Genomic DNA, 15,653 nt, shown 5'->3' on the forward strand with positions numbered 1-15,653 from the left:
AGCATCAACTTCCTCAATCTTCTCAAAGAACAGCTTTTGACTGCAACCATTTCCTCCACTGTTGTTCTGTTTGCCCTTCATTCTGGTTTCTTGAGGTGGAAGCAAAGGTCACTGGTTTGAGAGGTTTCTGCTTTCTTAATATAAACAGTAAAAAAATGATCCTTTGAATACCCCCTTTGATTTCTTCTGTAACTCACTTGTTACTTAGTTTCCACATATTGGGGGGTTTTCTAGGGGTCTGTTACTGAGTTCTAATTTAATTTCACTGGTGTCAGAGAACATACTTTGTAGGACTTGAAACCTTTGGAATTTACTGAGATTGGCTTTATGGCCCGAATATGATCTCTCTTGGCATGAATATCTTGTGACCCTTGGAAACAGTGCCTGTCCTGCTGCTGCTGGGTGGGGAGCTTTGCAAATGTCCAGCAGCGTCACGAAAGCTGACAGTATTATGTGTTCTGGGTCTTGGCTGATTTCTGCCCATTATCCATCACCGGAGGAGGAGTGTTGGAGCACAGGACCAGAACTGTGGATTTGTCTATTTCTTTTGCAGTTTTCTCAGCTTTTGCTCCGTGTATTTTGAAGCTCTGTTATTAGGTACATAGGCATTTCAAAGTGTTATGTCTTCCTAAAGACCTGACCCTGTTATGACCCTTCCTTTACCCCTTTCCTCTGAAATCTGCTTTATTATTAAACAGGTAGATGTTCTACCTTTTCTTTTAACCTGTTTGTGTCTTTATATTTCAATTATTTCTCATAGGCAGCATATGTGAGACCTGATTTTTTATCCAATCTGACAATCTCTTCACTTTAACTGGGGTTTTGGGATCACTTATTTAATAGTATTCAATGATTCCTGATGGGGCTGCCTAGTTTTAATGCTATCGTACTGCTAGCTGTTTTCTGTGTGTCCCAGCTGCCTTTTATTTTTTTGCCCTCTTTTAGATAGTTTTTATGATTTAATTTCCTTTGTTGGCTCATTAACTATAATTTCTTGTTTTGTTGCTGAGTGGTTGCCTAAGGGCCCACAATATACATCCATAACTTACCAGAGTCTATTCTCAAGTGAATCATACCCCCAAAACTAGAAACCCAAATGTCCATCAGCAGGCAAATGAATAAACAAATTCACCCACTCGGTGAGTAGTACACGCATTTGACGGAACACTACTCAACCATAAAAAAAGAATGAACTACTGATACATCACCCAACATGAATGACTCTCAAAAATAATGTTAAGTGGAAGAAGCAACATTAAGTAGGTAATATGTAATTTGATTTATATAATACTTTAGAAAACACTAATCATTCTAAAGGAACAAAAAGCAGATGGGAGAAGGCAATATAAAAGGACAGGAGGGAACTTTTGCGGGTGATGGGTCAGTTCATGATCTTGATTGAGATGATGGTTTCATGGATGTATTCATGGATATATTCATATGTCCAAACTTATCACACTGTATAACTTATATAATTTATTATATGTCAATTATCCCTCAACAGAGCTGTTAAAAAATAATAAAAAGTTGCCTTTTCTCATCATCCTGTGTTCCTTCTGGGGATCAACTGTCACGTCCTTCAGATACTGTCTTCACCACACTTCCCTACACTCTCTACCAACAGTGCCACAATGCTGTAACAACGTGTGAGGACAGTCTGCCCCCAGTGCATAGATGGCAGTAGGCAGTGGCCATTTAGTGAATTCACTCAACATGAGGACCAAAATTTCATAGCAAATGGTGACAAACAAGTCTGACTGGGGCTTTATCTTAAAAAAAAAAATTAAATTAAATTAAAAAAAATCGTCACGAAGGTATTTGTCTCTTGCTTCCTGCTCCTGGAGCTGCAGCTACCTTGTGATTACAATGTGCAGAAAATGGGGGGCGCCTGGGTGGCTCAGATGGTTAAGCGTCTGCCTTCGGCTCGGGTCATGATCCCGGGGTCCTGGGATCAAGTCCCACATCGGGCTCCCGGCTCGGCGGGGAGCCTGCTTCCACTTTATATCCTATTTTCTCTGAATTGTATGCCATGTGGAAACATTACTTATTAAAAATAAATAAAATAAAAATGAAGGTTCAGCTGCTATTCTCTCAACTACGAAGGTTCTAGTAATGGATACTCAGATAACAAGAACTCCCTGTGTATTGAAGCAAAAATGTATATAGGTTCTTGGGCTAGAGTAACTTCAATAAATTAGAGAGGAAAAAAAATTAAAAAACCAACTGGACTGATCCCAAAGGAGACAGGACTCTGTCTCCCCAAGTTAGATTAACTTTTAGAAACAACTTTCTCTGGGCGTCTGGGTGGCTCAGTCATTAGGCCTCTGCCTTCGGCTTGGGTCATGATCCCGGGGTCCTGGGATCGAGCCCTGCATCGGGCTTGCCTGTTCAGCGGGAAGCCTGCTTCTCCCACTCCCGCTCCCCCTGCTTGTATTCCCTCTCTCGCTGTGTCTCTCTCTGTCAAATAAATAAACATAATCTTAAAAAAAAAAAAAAAACTTTTCTCTTTCTTGGGGAAACTTTTAGTCTTTCCTAGGAAACAATACATAACTCAGCTGCTGCCATTTGTTCCTGGTAAGGGAACATCTACTCAGAGCACTTTATACTACATTGCTCAGCAACACCTCCCATTCAGAAGAGGCTGTGTCATGCCGCTTTATGAACTATCTAAACACTTCCAGCATTTTCAAGTTCATCACCTTCACTCATCCACATCCTGTCACACTGCAGACAGGAGTACGGTACCACCTCACATCAGCTAACAAGGGCATTTCTTTCTCTCTCTTTACGCAGGCTCCACACCCAGTGCAGAGCCCAATGTGGGACTCAAACTCACAACCGTGGGATCAAGACCTGAGCGCTCAACTGACTGAGCTACCCAGGTGCCCCAAAACAAGGGTATTTCTGATCATGACAGAAGCACTGGTCTCTAGGTCACATATATACATCTGCACAGGATACAGTGTATGTCTCCTAACCATCATTTACTTTATGCACTGGGTATTACTGCTACTGTAACACACTCTTTCACCTGGATCGTCTTTGGGATTCTGGTGTAAAGGCAATGTGCTTTTCCTCCCAGATGTCTTCCTCATCAGAGCCACCATCATCAAACTGCTGTATTCTCTCCTTACAACATGCTTCAAACAAGGCAATATTTCCCTAAATAAAAACAAGTGAGAGAAAAAGAACAAACTTAAAAATCAAGTTATTTCCTCCAAAAGTTACCGATATAAATTGTGTTTTTCATTTCCTTTTTCTTTTTTGAAGATTTATTTTAGAGAGCGAGTGCACACACACAAGTGGGGGGAAGGGCAGAGGGAGAGGGAGAGAATCTCAAGCAGACTCGCCACAGAGCGTGGAGCCCAATGCAGGGCTTGATATCACAACCCTAAGATCATGACCTGAGCTGAAATCAAGTCGGATGCTTAACTGACTGAGCCACCCAGATGCCTCCTTCATTTCCTTTTAAAGACAGTGCCTAATATACACCAAAATAAGATGTAAAAGCATCTAATGTCAGCTTTTATGTAACAGAGTTCCCCCAAAAAGAATGGATTCAAAACTTCAAAGAAGCTCCCCCAAAAGATTGGATTCAAAAGGCCCATATAGGAGTCTACACTGTCATCACGGACTCGCTCTCATCTGGTAAAGCACTGGGTTACTTCCGAGAGCTTCCCTGCCCCACCACCTGAGATACAGTCCCACATCTGCCCTAATAGGAAAGCAACCTACATCTCCTCTGCTTTTACCAGTCCGGCTCCGCAGTGATGAGTGTCAACAGTGCAATCAGGAGTTTCCACCTTATCACATCAGCAAATAAACCAGTGGTCTTTCATGTTAATTAACATAAAAATCAAGACTGTGCCCACTCAAATAACACTAATCCCACATCACCTGCTAACGGGGCTGACCTGGTGTCTGAGCCCTGCCTGGGGATGACAAGCTGGCCCTGATCTAGCCCAAGTTTCTCTCCTGGTGACATACAGCTGAAGTAAAAGGCGGCTGGCTGGACCCAAACTGCAGTATTTGAAGCTACATGTCTACACCGCAATCACAAGTGACCTGGGTTTTCTCAGCCCTGCCATATCTTAAACCATGGTTGCAAACTCACACCCACAGGGAGCATGAAGGTCATGTGAGTTGGTGAAGTAATACCAGCCTAAGATGAAGTTTCCTGGAGCACTCGGAGAGGGTCCCGGCGCATGCGGCATCTGTATGCATACTCTGACGGATCCCAGCTCCCCCTGGTCCACTCCTCATATACCTTGTTGCTCATGACACAAAGCATTAATACTTACACTTTCATTTGTATTCAGAGTAAAGTTGATGTCTGACACCCGATCAAAAGAAACACTGTAAACAAAATGTAAGTATAGGAATAGTTAATTACCTATAGACTAACAGAAACTATTCACAAAACATTTCAAATTTAAAATATTCACACTATCATTTAAAATCTCCACAAGCAAAACAAAAACCTGCTTGCATTAAATGATGCTTCTTTCCTTAGTATTAAGGAACTCATACAGGGTGGAAAGGCAGGCAGGGAGGCCTTTAAGACAGAATAAACACACCCTGAAGCCTTCCTATAAAAGATTTTTAACATCCACGGTAACAACCATGGTGCCCTGGGCCATACTTACTTGGCCAAGAAATAGGCTATTAGCAAAGAAGAAATAAGTCAAAAACATGAAAAAGTACCCAAGAGCTGTCAGACACTGAACTTTCTCCAGGGATGGCCAAATTTATACACAGAATAGACTTCCCCCAAATCCTATAATATGGCATAATCAGGAAGAAAGGAGGGATAAAAACTCCTAGCCCATGAACGCTAACTTTGTAAGTATAATTCTTACAAGATCTGTTCTAATCAATCATTATTCCAAGCACCCAATATAAATTTTAAAGAGACGGATTCCTAACTAGTAACATTTACTGAGCGTGGAGATAGGGGAGCCTGCAGGCTCTGGTGTGAGTGCCTCTGGCGCACAGACATAAACACCACGTGGACAGTCCTTGTTCTTTTTGGATCTAAACGAGCTGATTCTTAGGGCAGCCAACAGCCTTTAACCCTTACTCTGCTTACAGTGAAGCCTCCATCCACCGCGCTCACATAGCAAGTCGCACAGTACAATCGGGGCTTCTCACGTGCTAGAAACTGCCCCTGGTGACAGGAGACAGCACCGCCGGCTGGCGCTCAACTGCAAGCAAGGAGCCACACACACACCGGGTGCTGACGAGCACCATCGGGCACTGCCCCGTGAGAGAAGCCATCTGATATTCAAGTCTGTCCTCAGTGAGCTAGAATACCCCCTCGTAAATACTTTATGCATAAATACCTCTCCTTTCCTGAGGCCAGATGCTAGGCCATTTGTTTTCATTGCTGTGGACCACCCACACGTTTTTCATTCATTAATTTGGTATAGTACCAATCATCCCCATCTCGCTGCTCCTCTTCCCCCGCCTGCAGAACGAGTGGCCTGACTGCCTTCCCAACACCCAACCCTCCCTTACGGTGGGTCAACCAGAGAAGCCACATGGGGAGCTGCTCCTGCCACAAAAGGATCCCAGCTGCTGATGGGAGGGAACCACCAACTACAGCAGGGACTCGCTACTCTGCGTCACGCTAACCAGCACGACAATGGAAAGGGGCAGAGCAGCGATTCCAGTTCCCGGGAGAAGCTCAGTCTAAGTATGAACAAGCTTCTGTGAGAGGCCACGCCCAGCGGCAGCCTCTCTGTGCGGGATTGATGCTCTCATCCCTTCCTGTCCTCTGGCTGCTTCAGTGCCCACAGGCCAGAGCTATAGGGACACCTGGGAGGACAGGCTCCTCTCAACACACGAATGTGGAAGAGTGCCCAGAGCCCAGGAGAATCACGTGTCTCACGAGAAGCAGGAGTGCATGAGAGAGGGAAACATGAAAATATACTCACTTGCCAATGTCATCTTGATCTGCAAACTTCTCATCGTTGAAGCCAAACTGGTCAATAAAATTGGACGTCATTTGTTGCATCTGATAATCAGAAAAGGCCTGGCAACCCCAGGACCAGTGACAGTGATATAATGATTCTAATGACATTCTACATACTATTTGCCCATTTGTGTTCCAGAAACCATCTTATTTATTACAGCCTTAGGGCTTAAAAAGTTGGTGTGTTTTTCTAAGAAAAAAAAAAAAAAAATCAAATAATTTCAGACACAATTTACCCAAAAAGGGAAATGTTTGGAATTTGGCCCACAAGTCATTCTAATGCACATGTCACTGTAAGCAATGTTAAGTGACCACTCTGTCCTCTATTGAGAATTATCTTTAGAGAGAGGTCTGGGTTAAGTCTTGTTCAAAGAGGTGATCAAGTGACACATGACAGTCTGAAATTATAAGATGTATCAATCACCTCTGGACACAACCAACCTTAACCTAAGATCCAGTAAGTGGTGACCACCCGACCTCCCTCTGTATGTCCCACCCCCAATCCACTACAGTAACATCGCACCAGAGGTCAAACAACTAAGAATCACAATCATAATCCTACAACACAAAGTTCAGAAACACTTCATTTTCTTAAAAAAAAAAGACTTCTGTCTCAGAGGCTGGGAAGAGTATGAAAGTAATTTCTACCCTACCTACCTTAGAGAGAGAGGACAAAGTGTTAACACTGATCCGACATCACTCTGAGAAGCCTACAACTGTAAGATCCATAGAGGAACCTGTTCTGTCTCCTACGCCATTTCTAGAGAGCACCAGGCTCATTTGGGTTTTCTTAGGTGAGAAATGGGGGAATGTTAAAATGGACTTCACAAAAATGTTGATCTTCTGATTTAAAACAAGCAGGCCCAGTGGAGCAAGAGAGATGCGCAAATGTGCTGTACATTATCAGTCAGGAGTGAAGGACAATGAAGATAAGCAAGTGCCACTCCTCATTCTACCCCAAACAATAAATACGGAGGCAAATAAATAACAATATGCGTGCTGTCTTGTGGACAGAGCTCTGGACAGATGAGAAAGCTTTTTCCTCCAGGTGAGCCCCATACCAGGGGCATGAGCAGTAGCTGGTGGCTGAACTAAAGACATCAACCTGAGGCCACTTGCTGGGATGGAGGCAGCTACAACTGAGTGAAACCGAATCCTCCTTGGTTCTCCTTTTGAGCACAGCCCACAGATCCCACCCTGCAGACATCTGCTGCAAAAATGCCTCTACCATTAATTCCTGTTTACTCATTCTGGTGGCAGGGAATTATGGCATGGATAATCCAAATTGAAGATGATTAAAAAATAAACCTTATATTTGGCTTTGGAAGGCATCTCTTCCTTAGGTCTGAAAAAAGTGGTATCTAGTTTACTCAGAACCTAAAACCTCACTTTTTTCTAACTCGAGAGCCCCACCGCCCCTCTGCTCACTTGCACACTTCCATGCCATCCCCTTTCCTGCCCACAGAGGGGATACTGTCTGAACATGGGGGCCAGGGGGCCAGCCTCACAGGAGCGCACTTGGTAAGGCACGCCAAGGCTGAGCCAGGGGAGAACTGGTGGACGGAGAAAGGCAGGGACAAGTTCTGCCAGGCAGGGCTGAGTCTTGGACATATGAATGAAAAATATGGTATGCAGTACTCATATTCATAAAAACCAACAAGAAAGAAGCCAATTCCTCTGAATTGCATCTTTATCTTTTATAAGGTAAAATGGTAAAACCACCTTCATGGTTAAGAATCATGAAATCATTCTTCTGAGCAAGTGGCATAAGCCAGGCTCTCAGTTTATTTACAGATTAGAAACTTGGTCACACAAGGGAAAATGTCCCTCCCCAGTTGTTCCGTTTGATCCTTTTTTTCCCTTTTACTTTTTTTGTGACACTGGTATTTGTATTATGAATCTTTTTGGGTACAAAAGGAAAGAAATGTTCCCAAAAGTGTTTCTTTAAATGCTTCATAAAGAGCATGCAAATACTAAATACATTATAAATGTATACATGTGAATACACATACTTACATTGTCTGTCTCTCTCTCTATTCATTCATCTACCTAGGGAGATAAAGCCACTGACAGACCCAAGTAACTTCCATGCAGTAACTCAGAGGAAAAAGAAAAACAACAAACTGTAGTCCTCATTTGTTCTAAGTCTATTACAGCTTCTAGGAAGATACAAGCTAGCAAAGAACTTCAGGTTTCAAATACAATTTTTACTAATAAAGCTATCAGAGCTTCCAAAAGCCACATCCGTGAAGACCATTACTGTATTATATTTAAAGCTATAGAAAAAGTACTCTAGACATGGAGAAATCCAAGTCTGGAAAGCACCATATGGCTGTGTAATATTAAAAACTTCATTATTAAGAAAAAACCCCAAAACCCACACTTCCTAGAACTATCAGCCTGGCCAAAGCCAGGGACTGTTCAAGTCACTGACAAGTAAGAGCCTACCGCTTTATTAAGCAAATCTCTTCGGAGGTGCCCCATCTCATGTGACTGCCTGTGAACAAGCCTGCTTGGATGGGGGAGTGGGAGGCAGCCAATCAGGCCTCTGGAGCCCGTCTGCAGCAGTCAGCCCTAATTCTCCAGATCCGGCAAGAGGAAGACCTCCTCACCCTCCACACCTCTTTCAGACAGAATCAGAAGGAAAGAGTCAAACACTAGAGGTGAGGAAACCAGAAGGGACAGAAGACAAAACCAAACGGGTCAAGGGGCACAAAAGCTGTGAGGCATTCCCTGAGCCAAATACGGCCCCATGTCAAACATGGTGACATGATCAGGCAACCTTGTTAAATGACCTGTCCTAAGTCTCTACACTCAGGACTTTACCAATATGAGACCTAACTTCAAATGTGAATGAGAAACTGTAATGGATATATATATAAACTAATATTCTAATTATAATGGAGACCACCATAAAATTCTTAAACTTGTCTTTTCAAATTAAAAAAAAAGTGGAACACGTTTGGAAACGTATTTCTTATTTGCAAAATGATCTATGACTGATTTATAGCTTTACTAGAGGCCTGTCCAGCAGCAAGGACTGAGTTTTCCTACTTCGGAGGGCTCCACAAAGCGGATGACCGCCACAGGACAGCAGGCTGCCGAGGGCTCTGCCAGGGTGACACTTCTGTGATGGGGACAGCCACACGTGCACGTCGGCAGTCAGTCAACCCCCAAAAAACGCCAGAAAAATGTCTCCCCACAACAGCCATGGAATCAGACTGCACGAGAAGGGAACCCACCTTCCAGGTAACTAAACATTACCACTCCTAGACCAAATCAGCCACCTAAAGTTCCGAAGTTATTGGCTTATTTACAAATAGGTGTTAGGGCATTCTTTTCTTAAAGCAATTTCAACAGGTTCAGAATCACCTTGATAACTTACATTTTATAGCCCCGAGCTTCACCTCCAGGGTGGAGCAGTGTGCAGCGCTGGAGTTCATGCCAGGCCCAGCAGACTATTTCAATACTCTCCAGGTGCTTCAGTGGGGCAGAAAGGCTAGGGTCGAAGTGCTTCCTGGGCCAAAACCAGAGAACTATGGGGCCAAGAAAGAAGTGCCTGTAGGCACGAGGACTCACAATGAGCCAGGTGGGCAACCCGGGTGGCCAGTGCTGCCCAACAGCAAGCCAAGGCAAGAGGACGGCAGCAAGGAAGAAGGCCATGCTGCTCAACATCTCCCTCTCTGGGCTAGTTGCTCCCTGCCCCTAATCCCGGGAGGTGAGCTCCCGAAGGGCAGCAGTGTCAAGAACCAATGGAGAAGCCAATGAAGTGCTAAGAACCACTTCAGACCTGTCCTGAAAACATGAATGTTAAACTGACTTAGTATCAAAACCAAGCAGCTGCTTAGCTCAACCTTTACCAGAGTACGACAGCCTATTTGGATGCCAAAAAGACGGGGTCAGCAGAGTCATCAGAAGCTTCACCCTGGCCCTGGTTAAGAGATGAGCCTTAAAGACTGAGAAAAAAGAAGCCAAGCAAACAGTCAGTGCCGGGTGGGAAGGGGACATCAGTCATACTGCCGCACCAGAGAAGCTGACATGCCAAGATCTGGTCCCAACTGAGGATGATTTCTCCACATGAAGAGCTGGTAAACTGAACGAGGGGCTTCTACTATAGAAGCCCAAATCCAACACCCAGTCAAGATCGCGAAATCATCGGTCGCCTCCCCAAGAACCACCAATGAGTGTTGGATAAATCAGTGCATGTATTTTTATATCGTTTTCTCCCCCACAAAAAGTATAAGCAGCTAATAAATGGAGATGAATGTGGGGTAGGAGGGTAGGGTGGCAATGAATTACTTCAACTGAAACTTCATTTAGGAGTCACTATAAAAGACCTTAAAGATATTAGGAACATGTAAGCCATCTAGTTCAGAGATTTTTTTTGAAAGTTACTTTTACTGACATTAAAAGTGTTATTCCCATTATTCTTACCCACAGGTCTCAACTATAGGAATCTTTAAGCAGAAACACAACTACTGCACAGGTCTGCATAACAAGCATGTCTGAGACACTTGCAAAACCATTCCGTTCGTTCAAATCTGGAAGTTTACCCGACCCAGCATTGTTGTTATCAGGTACGAAACATTTCCTGGAAATACAATCAGTACAAATGCTCCTCTCATATACCCAACAGTTCCTATTGTGAACGCTCTGCCTAACTAGTAAGGAGCCCCAAATCACATCCTGTGTGTAACCTGCCTCTGAAGTGAACCCAGAGATGGCAACGAGACGAAGCATTTAAAATAAAAACAAAAAGCAAAGCTTTAGGCATGACTCACTTGCTGCAAAGAAGAATCCTGTGAGAAACCCGTTTCTTTAAAGTCAATTTCATCATCACTGGATGAATGAATATGGCAGGTTGTAACCTATATGCATAAAAATGTAAAAAACTATTTAACAGAAAAGTTTTGGACATTTGTATCAGCATTTAAATGGAAAAATCACATTTAGTTTTACTCTCAATGTGTAACAACAGCAAGAACAAAAATAAGTTAACAGTTAAGTTGTAAAATCCACCCAAATAATTCAAATGCCCACTTCACTCAATCAGATGGTCAGGTTACCTGTCCCTTTGTTGCCCGTCTGTATTTTTATTTGTCTCATTACTGATACCACCAGAAAACAGGTAAGATGTTAGTTACTCCATTTAAGTCATTTTAACAATTATCTCCAATTATTAATGTTTACAAAGGGAAGGTAGAAGGAATGGCTCAGATAAAATATAATTTGTAAGTGCCCAGCTTGAAGGGTAAAACTGCAATCCTCAGGGGTTACTAATGAGCCACCGGGAAGGGCAGGTTTAAATACAGCATTTCACTTTAACTTCTTGCAATGCCTGTCCACTCTAGGAAAAACACTGTCCATAAGCACTAAATGTGACTCCGAGCCAGTAGTACCCTGCTCCTAAGAAGACCCCAAATCTTCTGCCCCTTAAAACGTAGCCCCTGCCCTCAAGACCGACAACCAACTCACAGTACTTAAACAAGAACACAAACATGAACTGCTCACCAATTCATGGTAAGTGACTTTTTTATTAGTTCGTAAGTGACACACAGTATTGGGGAAATGTATTAATAATTAGAAACGAAGACATACAAATGACTGGCAGAGGACAAGTAACAGCCAGTGCTATATACCAAATGACAGATAGGAACAGTCTATAAAATTCTAACACAAGCAACTGTACTTCTGAGAGTAACTTACACTGCATTTCCTGAGTCCTTCACCCTTTACTTTTTACAGAAAGTGTAAACGGCAGAGAGCACAGTTATCGGGGGAAGACATGAGCAGCCGGGACCTGCCAACCCTTGAAGCTGTGCCTAATAGCCTGGAGCTCCAGAAATTGGCCTGGTTTGCTTTGTGATGTTCCAACATCTGGTTCAAGAAACCCAGAGTAGAATCCAAATAGGTCTGCATGTGGTATGGCTGACGAAATTCTGAATACATCACTCCTGAATAAAATCACCCTCTTTTTCCTTTGACCATCTTTGGTAAAGATACTATACCAAGTGACTAACCGAGTGTTTCTAATTAATTCCTTCTTCATCCTCCCTGAAGTAGAGACAGAGCATTCACACTCTGATTCTGAAACTGGCCTCATAAAAGTCAAAGGCAGGATTTGAGATCAATGAAGGGAGCCTGCTTGGGTCAATTGTAGCTTTAGCAAGTGAGTGTGGAAAGCTGTGCAGCGGGGCGGGGGGCGGGGCGTTCCAGGAAAGCCTGGCCAGAGCGTGGAAGGGAGGGGGTAGAAAACTGCTCGGTCATGGCAGCTGGCACCTGGCAGGAGGATTGCAACCAAGCGCAGGTCAAGCATTCTACTATGGTGCATTTAGAGGAACTCCGGCTACTTGGGGGGCAAGTTAGCGCAGGAATTGTATTAACCAGTATATGTTTTAGGAGTGCAACCCCATGACAGGGTGCAGAATTACAAGACAACTCAAAGAGCAAGCTAGGTCAACTAAACAAGAGAGAACAACAACAACAGCATCAACAACAACAAAGACTTGGCTACCCCCAGCACGTCTTGTTGTCCAAGTTCAAACAGGATGCATGTTTCCTCATTGATAGTTTTACTCTTTGCTACAAAATGAATCAGTTCATTAATGAAAGGTGAGTAAGAAACTAGTTTTTGGTGAGCAACTACTATGTGCCAGACAGTCTGACCTCTTTTCACATATTCTCCATAACTTGTATCCTCAGAACAATTCTGAGAGGTATTTAAAATAATTTTTTCGGGGTGCCCAGGTGGCTCAGTCGTTAAGCATCTGCCTTCGGCTCAGGTCATGATCCCAGGGTCCTGGGATCGAGCCCCGCATCGGACTCCCTGCTCAGCCTGCTTCTCCCTCTCTCACTCCCCCTGCTCGTGTTCCTTCTCTGTCTCTCTCTCTCTGTCAAATAAATAAAATCTTTGAAAAGAATACTTTTTTCTCCAAAAAGAAAGTTTTAGAAAGTTATTAATAAACACAATACATGCATACTTCTGCATTTATGTACTGAAAGATGTGGTGATTCTGATTCTACCCACACCATACCTGGTCTGAAACTGTTACTAATAAAACAGGCTACAAAGATGACTGAATCCACCAAACCTCCAGCGGGGAGGGGGACTTGCTAACTGGAACCCCACTTAGTCCATCACACAGATGCAGCCACCGGAGTCCCCGGCAGAAACTTCCAAACACACCCCTTCTGAGGCATCTTCATCTCAGCAGATGCCCCTTGTTTTCTCCTTCTTCCTCAGCTAAAATTGGCCTTCTGGTTTCTTCTGTCCCCGCCCACCCCCATTCACTCCACTGTCAAAACATCACCTAAAAGCCCATCACTCTGCATCACCCTTACCACCTCTCTCCAGTGCAAGCCACCACCATCTCTTGTCTGGCAGCCAACCGGTCTCCCTGGTATGATCTCTTGCCCCACTACAGTCTATTCCCAATCCAGCAGCCATAGCGATCTTTTAAAATGTCCATCACGGGGCACCTGAGTGGCTCAGTCGGTTAAGCGTCTGCCTTCAGCTCAGGTCATGATCCCAGGGTCCTGGGATCGAGCCCCGCATCGGGCTCCCTGCTCGGCGGGAAGCCTGCTTCTCCCTCCCCCACTCCCCCGGCTTGTGTTCCCTCTCTCGCTATCTCTCTCTCTGTCAAATAAATAAAAATAAATCTTTAAAAATAAATAAATAAAAATGTCCATCAGATTATGTCCCTTCTCAATTCCATACCTAATGGCTTTTCATCTCACTAAGGTTACAAACCAAGGGGCCTGTGTGGAGTAAAAGCAGTAGGAGATCTGGTCTGCAGAGCCCCTCGGACCTCACATCCCGTTCTCTCCCTCTGGGCAACACACCAGCTTCTGCACTAGCTCTTCTCCATTCACTTCGCTCAAGCCTCTACACAAAACCTCCTTCTCAAGGAGGTTTTCCTAGACTGCCCAATCCTAAATTGCACTTCCACCCAAAACAAACCCCGGCTCCCTTTCCTGGAGTTCATCCGTTTCCACCGAGGCAGGGATTTTTACCAATCAAGTTTACTACAATGGCTTCAGTGCCTGGCACACAGTAGTCACTGAAATACTTACGGCATTAGTGAATCCCAACACACCACCGAATAAGAACACACTCTTAACTGTCAAACAAGTAACAAGTACGTAAGAACACTCTGACCAAGCCACATGTGTTCTAAGTATACTCTCGATGCTTCAGTGACTAAAAGCTTTCGAGACAGTGAGCTTCTTTCATAATAAAATTTCAGTTTTATTAACTGTTGTTACAGGAAAAGCAAGTGAGTGTTTTCATCTTGACTGACTGGCTTACTACAAAGATCATAAGCATGATTGGAACGTTAATCTAAGTGAAATGTGGAAGTTACAGACTCTTCCTCCTGGCTACGGCGGGGTCCTGCTGTGGGCCCCTGGCATCTACATGACCAGCGCTGGCTAGAAACACAAATTCTGGGAGGTTCTACTCCAACCTGCTGGATCTGTAGGCAATTCACAACTGCACATGTGTATCATTCTCCACAGCCGCCCTGGACAAGCTCATCAGTGATGAGAAAGAAGCACCAATACTTCAGAAGAAAACATTCTCCCCCATGGAAAGGAAGGCAGAGAACGAAGCAAACTCAGCCTTCCATAGTCAGGACCAATACATCTATGTTACCTAGATATACTAGGTCTAAATGTTTACCCATTTTTACCAACAGACCCACAAAGAGGTCTCTGGATGTAAGTAATACACCAAATTTCATTCATAATAAAACTCCCAACATAAAAACATAACAATCTATGAGTCTACTGTGTATATACTTGGGTGTGATTAGGTCAACAGATTGAGGGACTTCAAAGACCTCAGAGAGAGGGTAATTCAAATGCTGCCCCAGAAGTGGTAAGAGCTTGGGACTGACACAGGTTTTCCTGCATCAGTGAGCAGACCTCAGGCCCAGCCAGTAGCACAGTAAGTGTCTGGTGCATTAATGAACGAATCCTTGTTGTGGCTAGAACGTAAGAATAGGCCAGGGCCATGTAACAAGGTATAACCCAAACATCTGGTGCTGAACTACAGGTGACTCAAGTCCTATAAATATACTGGAAAGGACTCTCAGAGAGGTATCAGAGCCATCATAAAACCAACTAGTAAGTCAAGGCATCAAGACGGGGGATCTAATCTAATCTATTTGGGGAGGGGACGGGGACTAAGCAATCTATTACTCAACTGCCAATTTTAGGAATGGCTTTTACTTAGACTTCATGCTCCATGAAGTGTGAAGCTCCCATTCTGTAGCACATTTTTGCAAGGGCAAGACCCACTGCATTTATCCAGCTGGGTTTATAATACTCACTGGAACACGGTCTCTAACCCCCACTAGGATATAATCTGAAACAATCTGGGCACAAAAGGGGAGAGCCTGAAGGCTGCAGTGAACGTCTCCGTTGTGGCTTAGGATGCTTAAGCATCCTCAAAAACCTGGAACGTGTGTATCCCTAAAAATACGAAACAAAGCAAAATTCCCTCCTGGAAGGCCTTAAAACTAAAGGGAGGTGGTATTTAAGTAGTGGGCACGTGGGATCAAGGAACTGAACAGGTCATGAGACATCAACCTGAAAGTCCCAATGGACAATAAAATTACAGAGTGGGGCTAACTCAACATGGGATATGAGCAGTATCACCAGAGCTCTAGAAGTCTGA

At 43.9% G+C, this 15,653-nt stretch overlaps 1 protein-coding gene across 7 annotated transcripts in view; it reads right to left on the reverse strand.

The window, feature by feature from the left end:
* PPP6R3 (protein phosphatase 6 regulatory subunit 3) overlaps positions 1 to 15,653 on the reverse strand; it is a 94,343-nt gene that overhangs the window by 18,363 nt on the left and 60,327 nt on the right. For 3 of the 7 annotated variants that reach the window (XM_021685588.1, XM_021685585.1, XM_044919467.1), the window contains exons 14-17: positions 10,756 to 10,842; positions 5,937 to 6,034; positions 4,302 to 4,356; positions 3,032 to 3,162 (exon numbers count right to left, since the gene is read on the reverse strand). In XM_021685588.1, the coding sequence (XP_021541263.1) occupies positions 3,032 to 3,162; positions 4,302 to 4,356; positions 5,937 to 6,034; positions 10,756 to 10,842 (371 nt within the window). The remainder of the gene's footprint in view (positions 1 to 3,031; positions 3,163 to 4,301; positions 4,357 to 5,936; positions 6,035 to 10,755; positions 10,843 to 15,653) is intronic. The other 4 variants (XM_044919469.1, XM_021685587.2, XM_021685586.1 and 1 more) reach the window with 3 other exon arrangements.

The sequence above is a fragment of the Neomonachus schauinslandi genome, chromosome 11 (assembly GCF_002201575.2).
Source record: "Neomonachus schauinslandi chromosome 11, ASM220157v2, whole genome shotgun sequence".
In the NCBI taxonomy this organism is placed as follows: domain Eukaryota; kingdom Metazoa; phylum Chordata; class Mammalia; order Carnivora; family Phocidae; genus Neomonachus; species Neomonachus schauinslandi.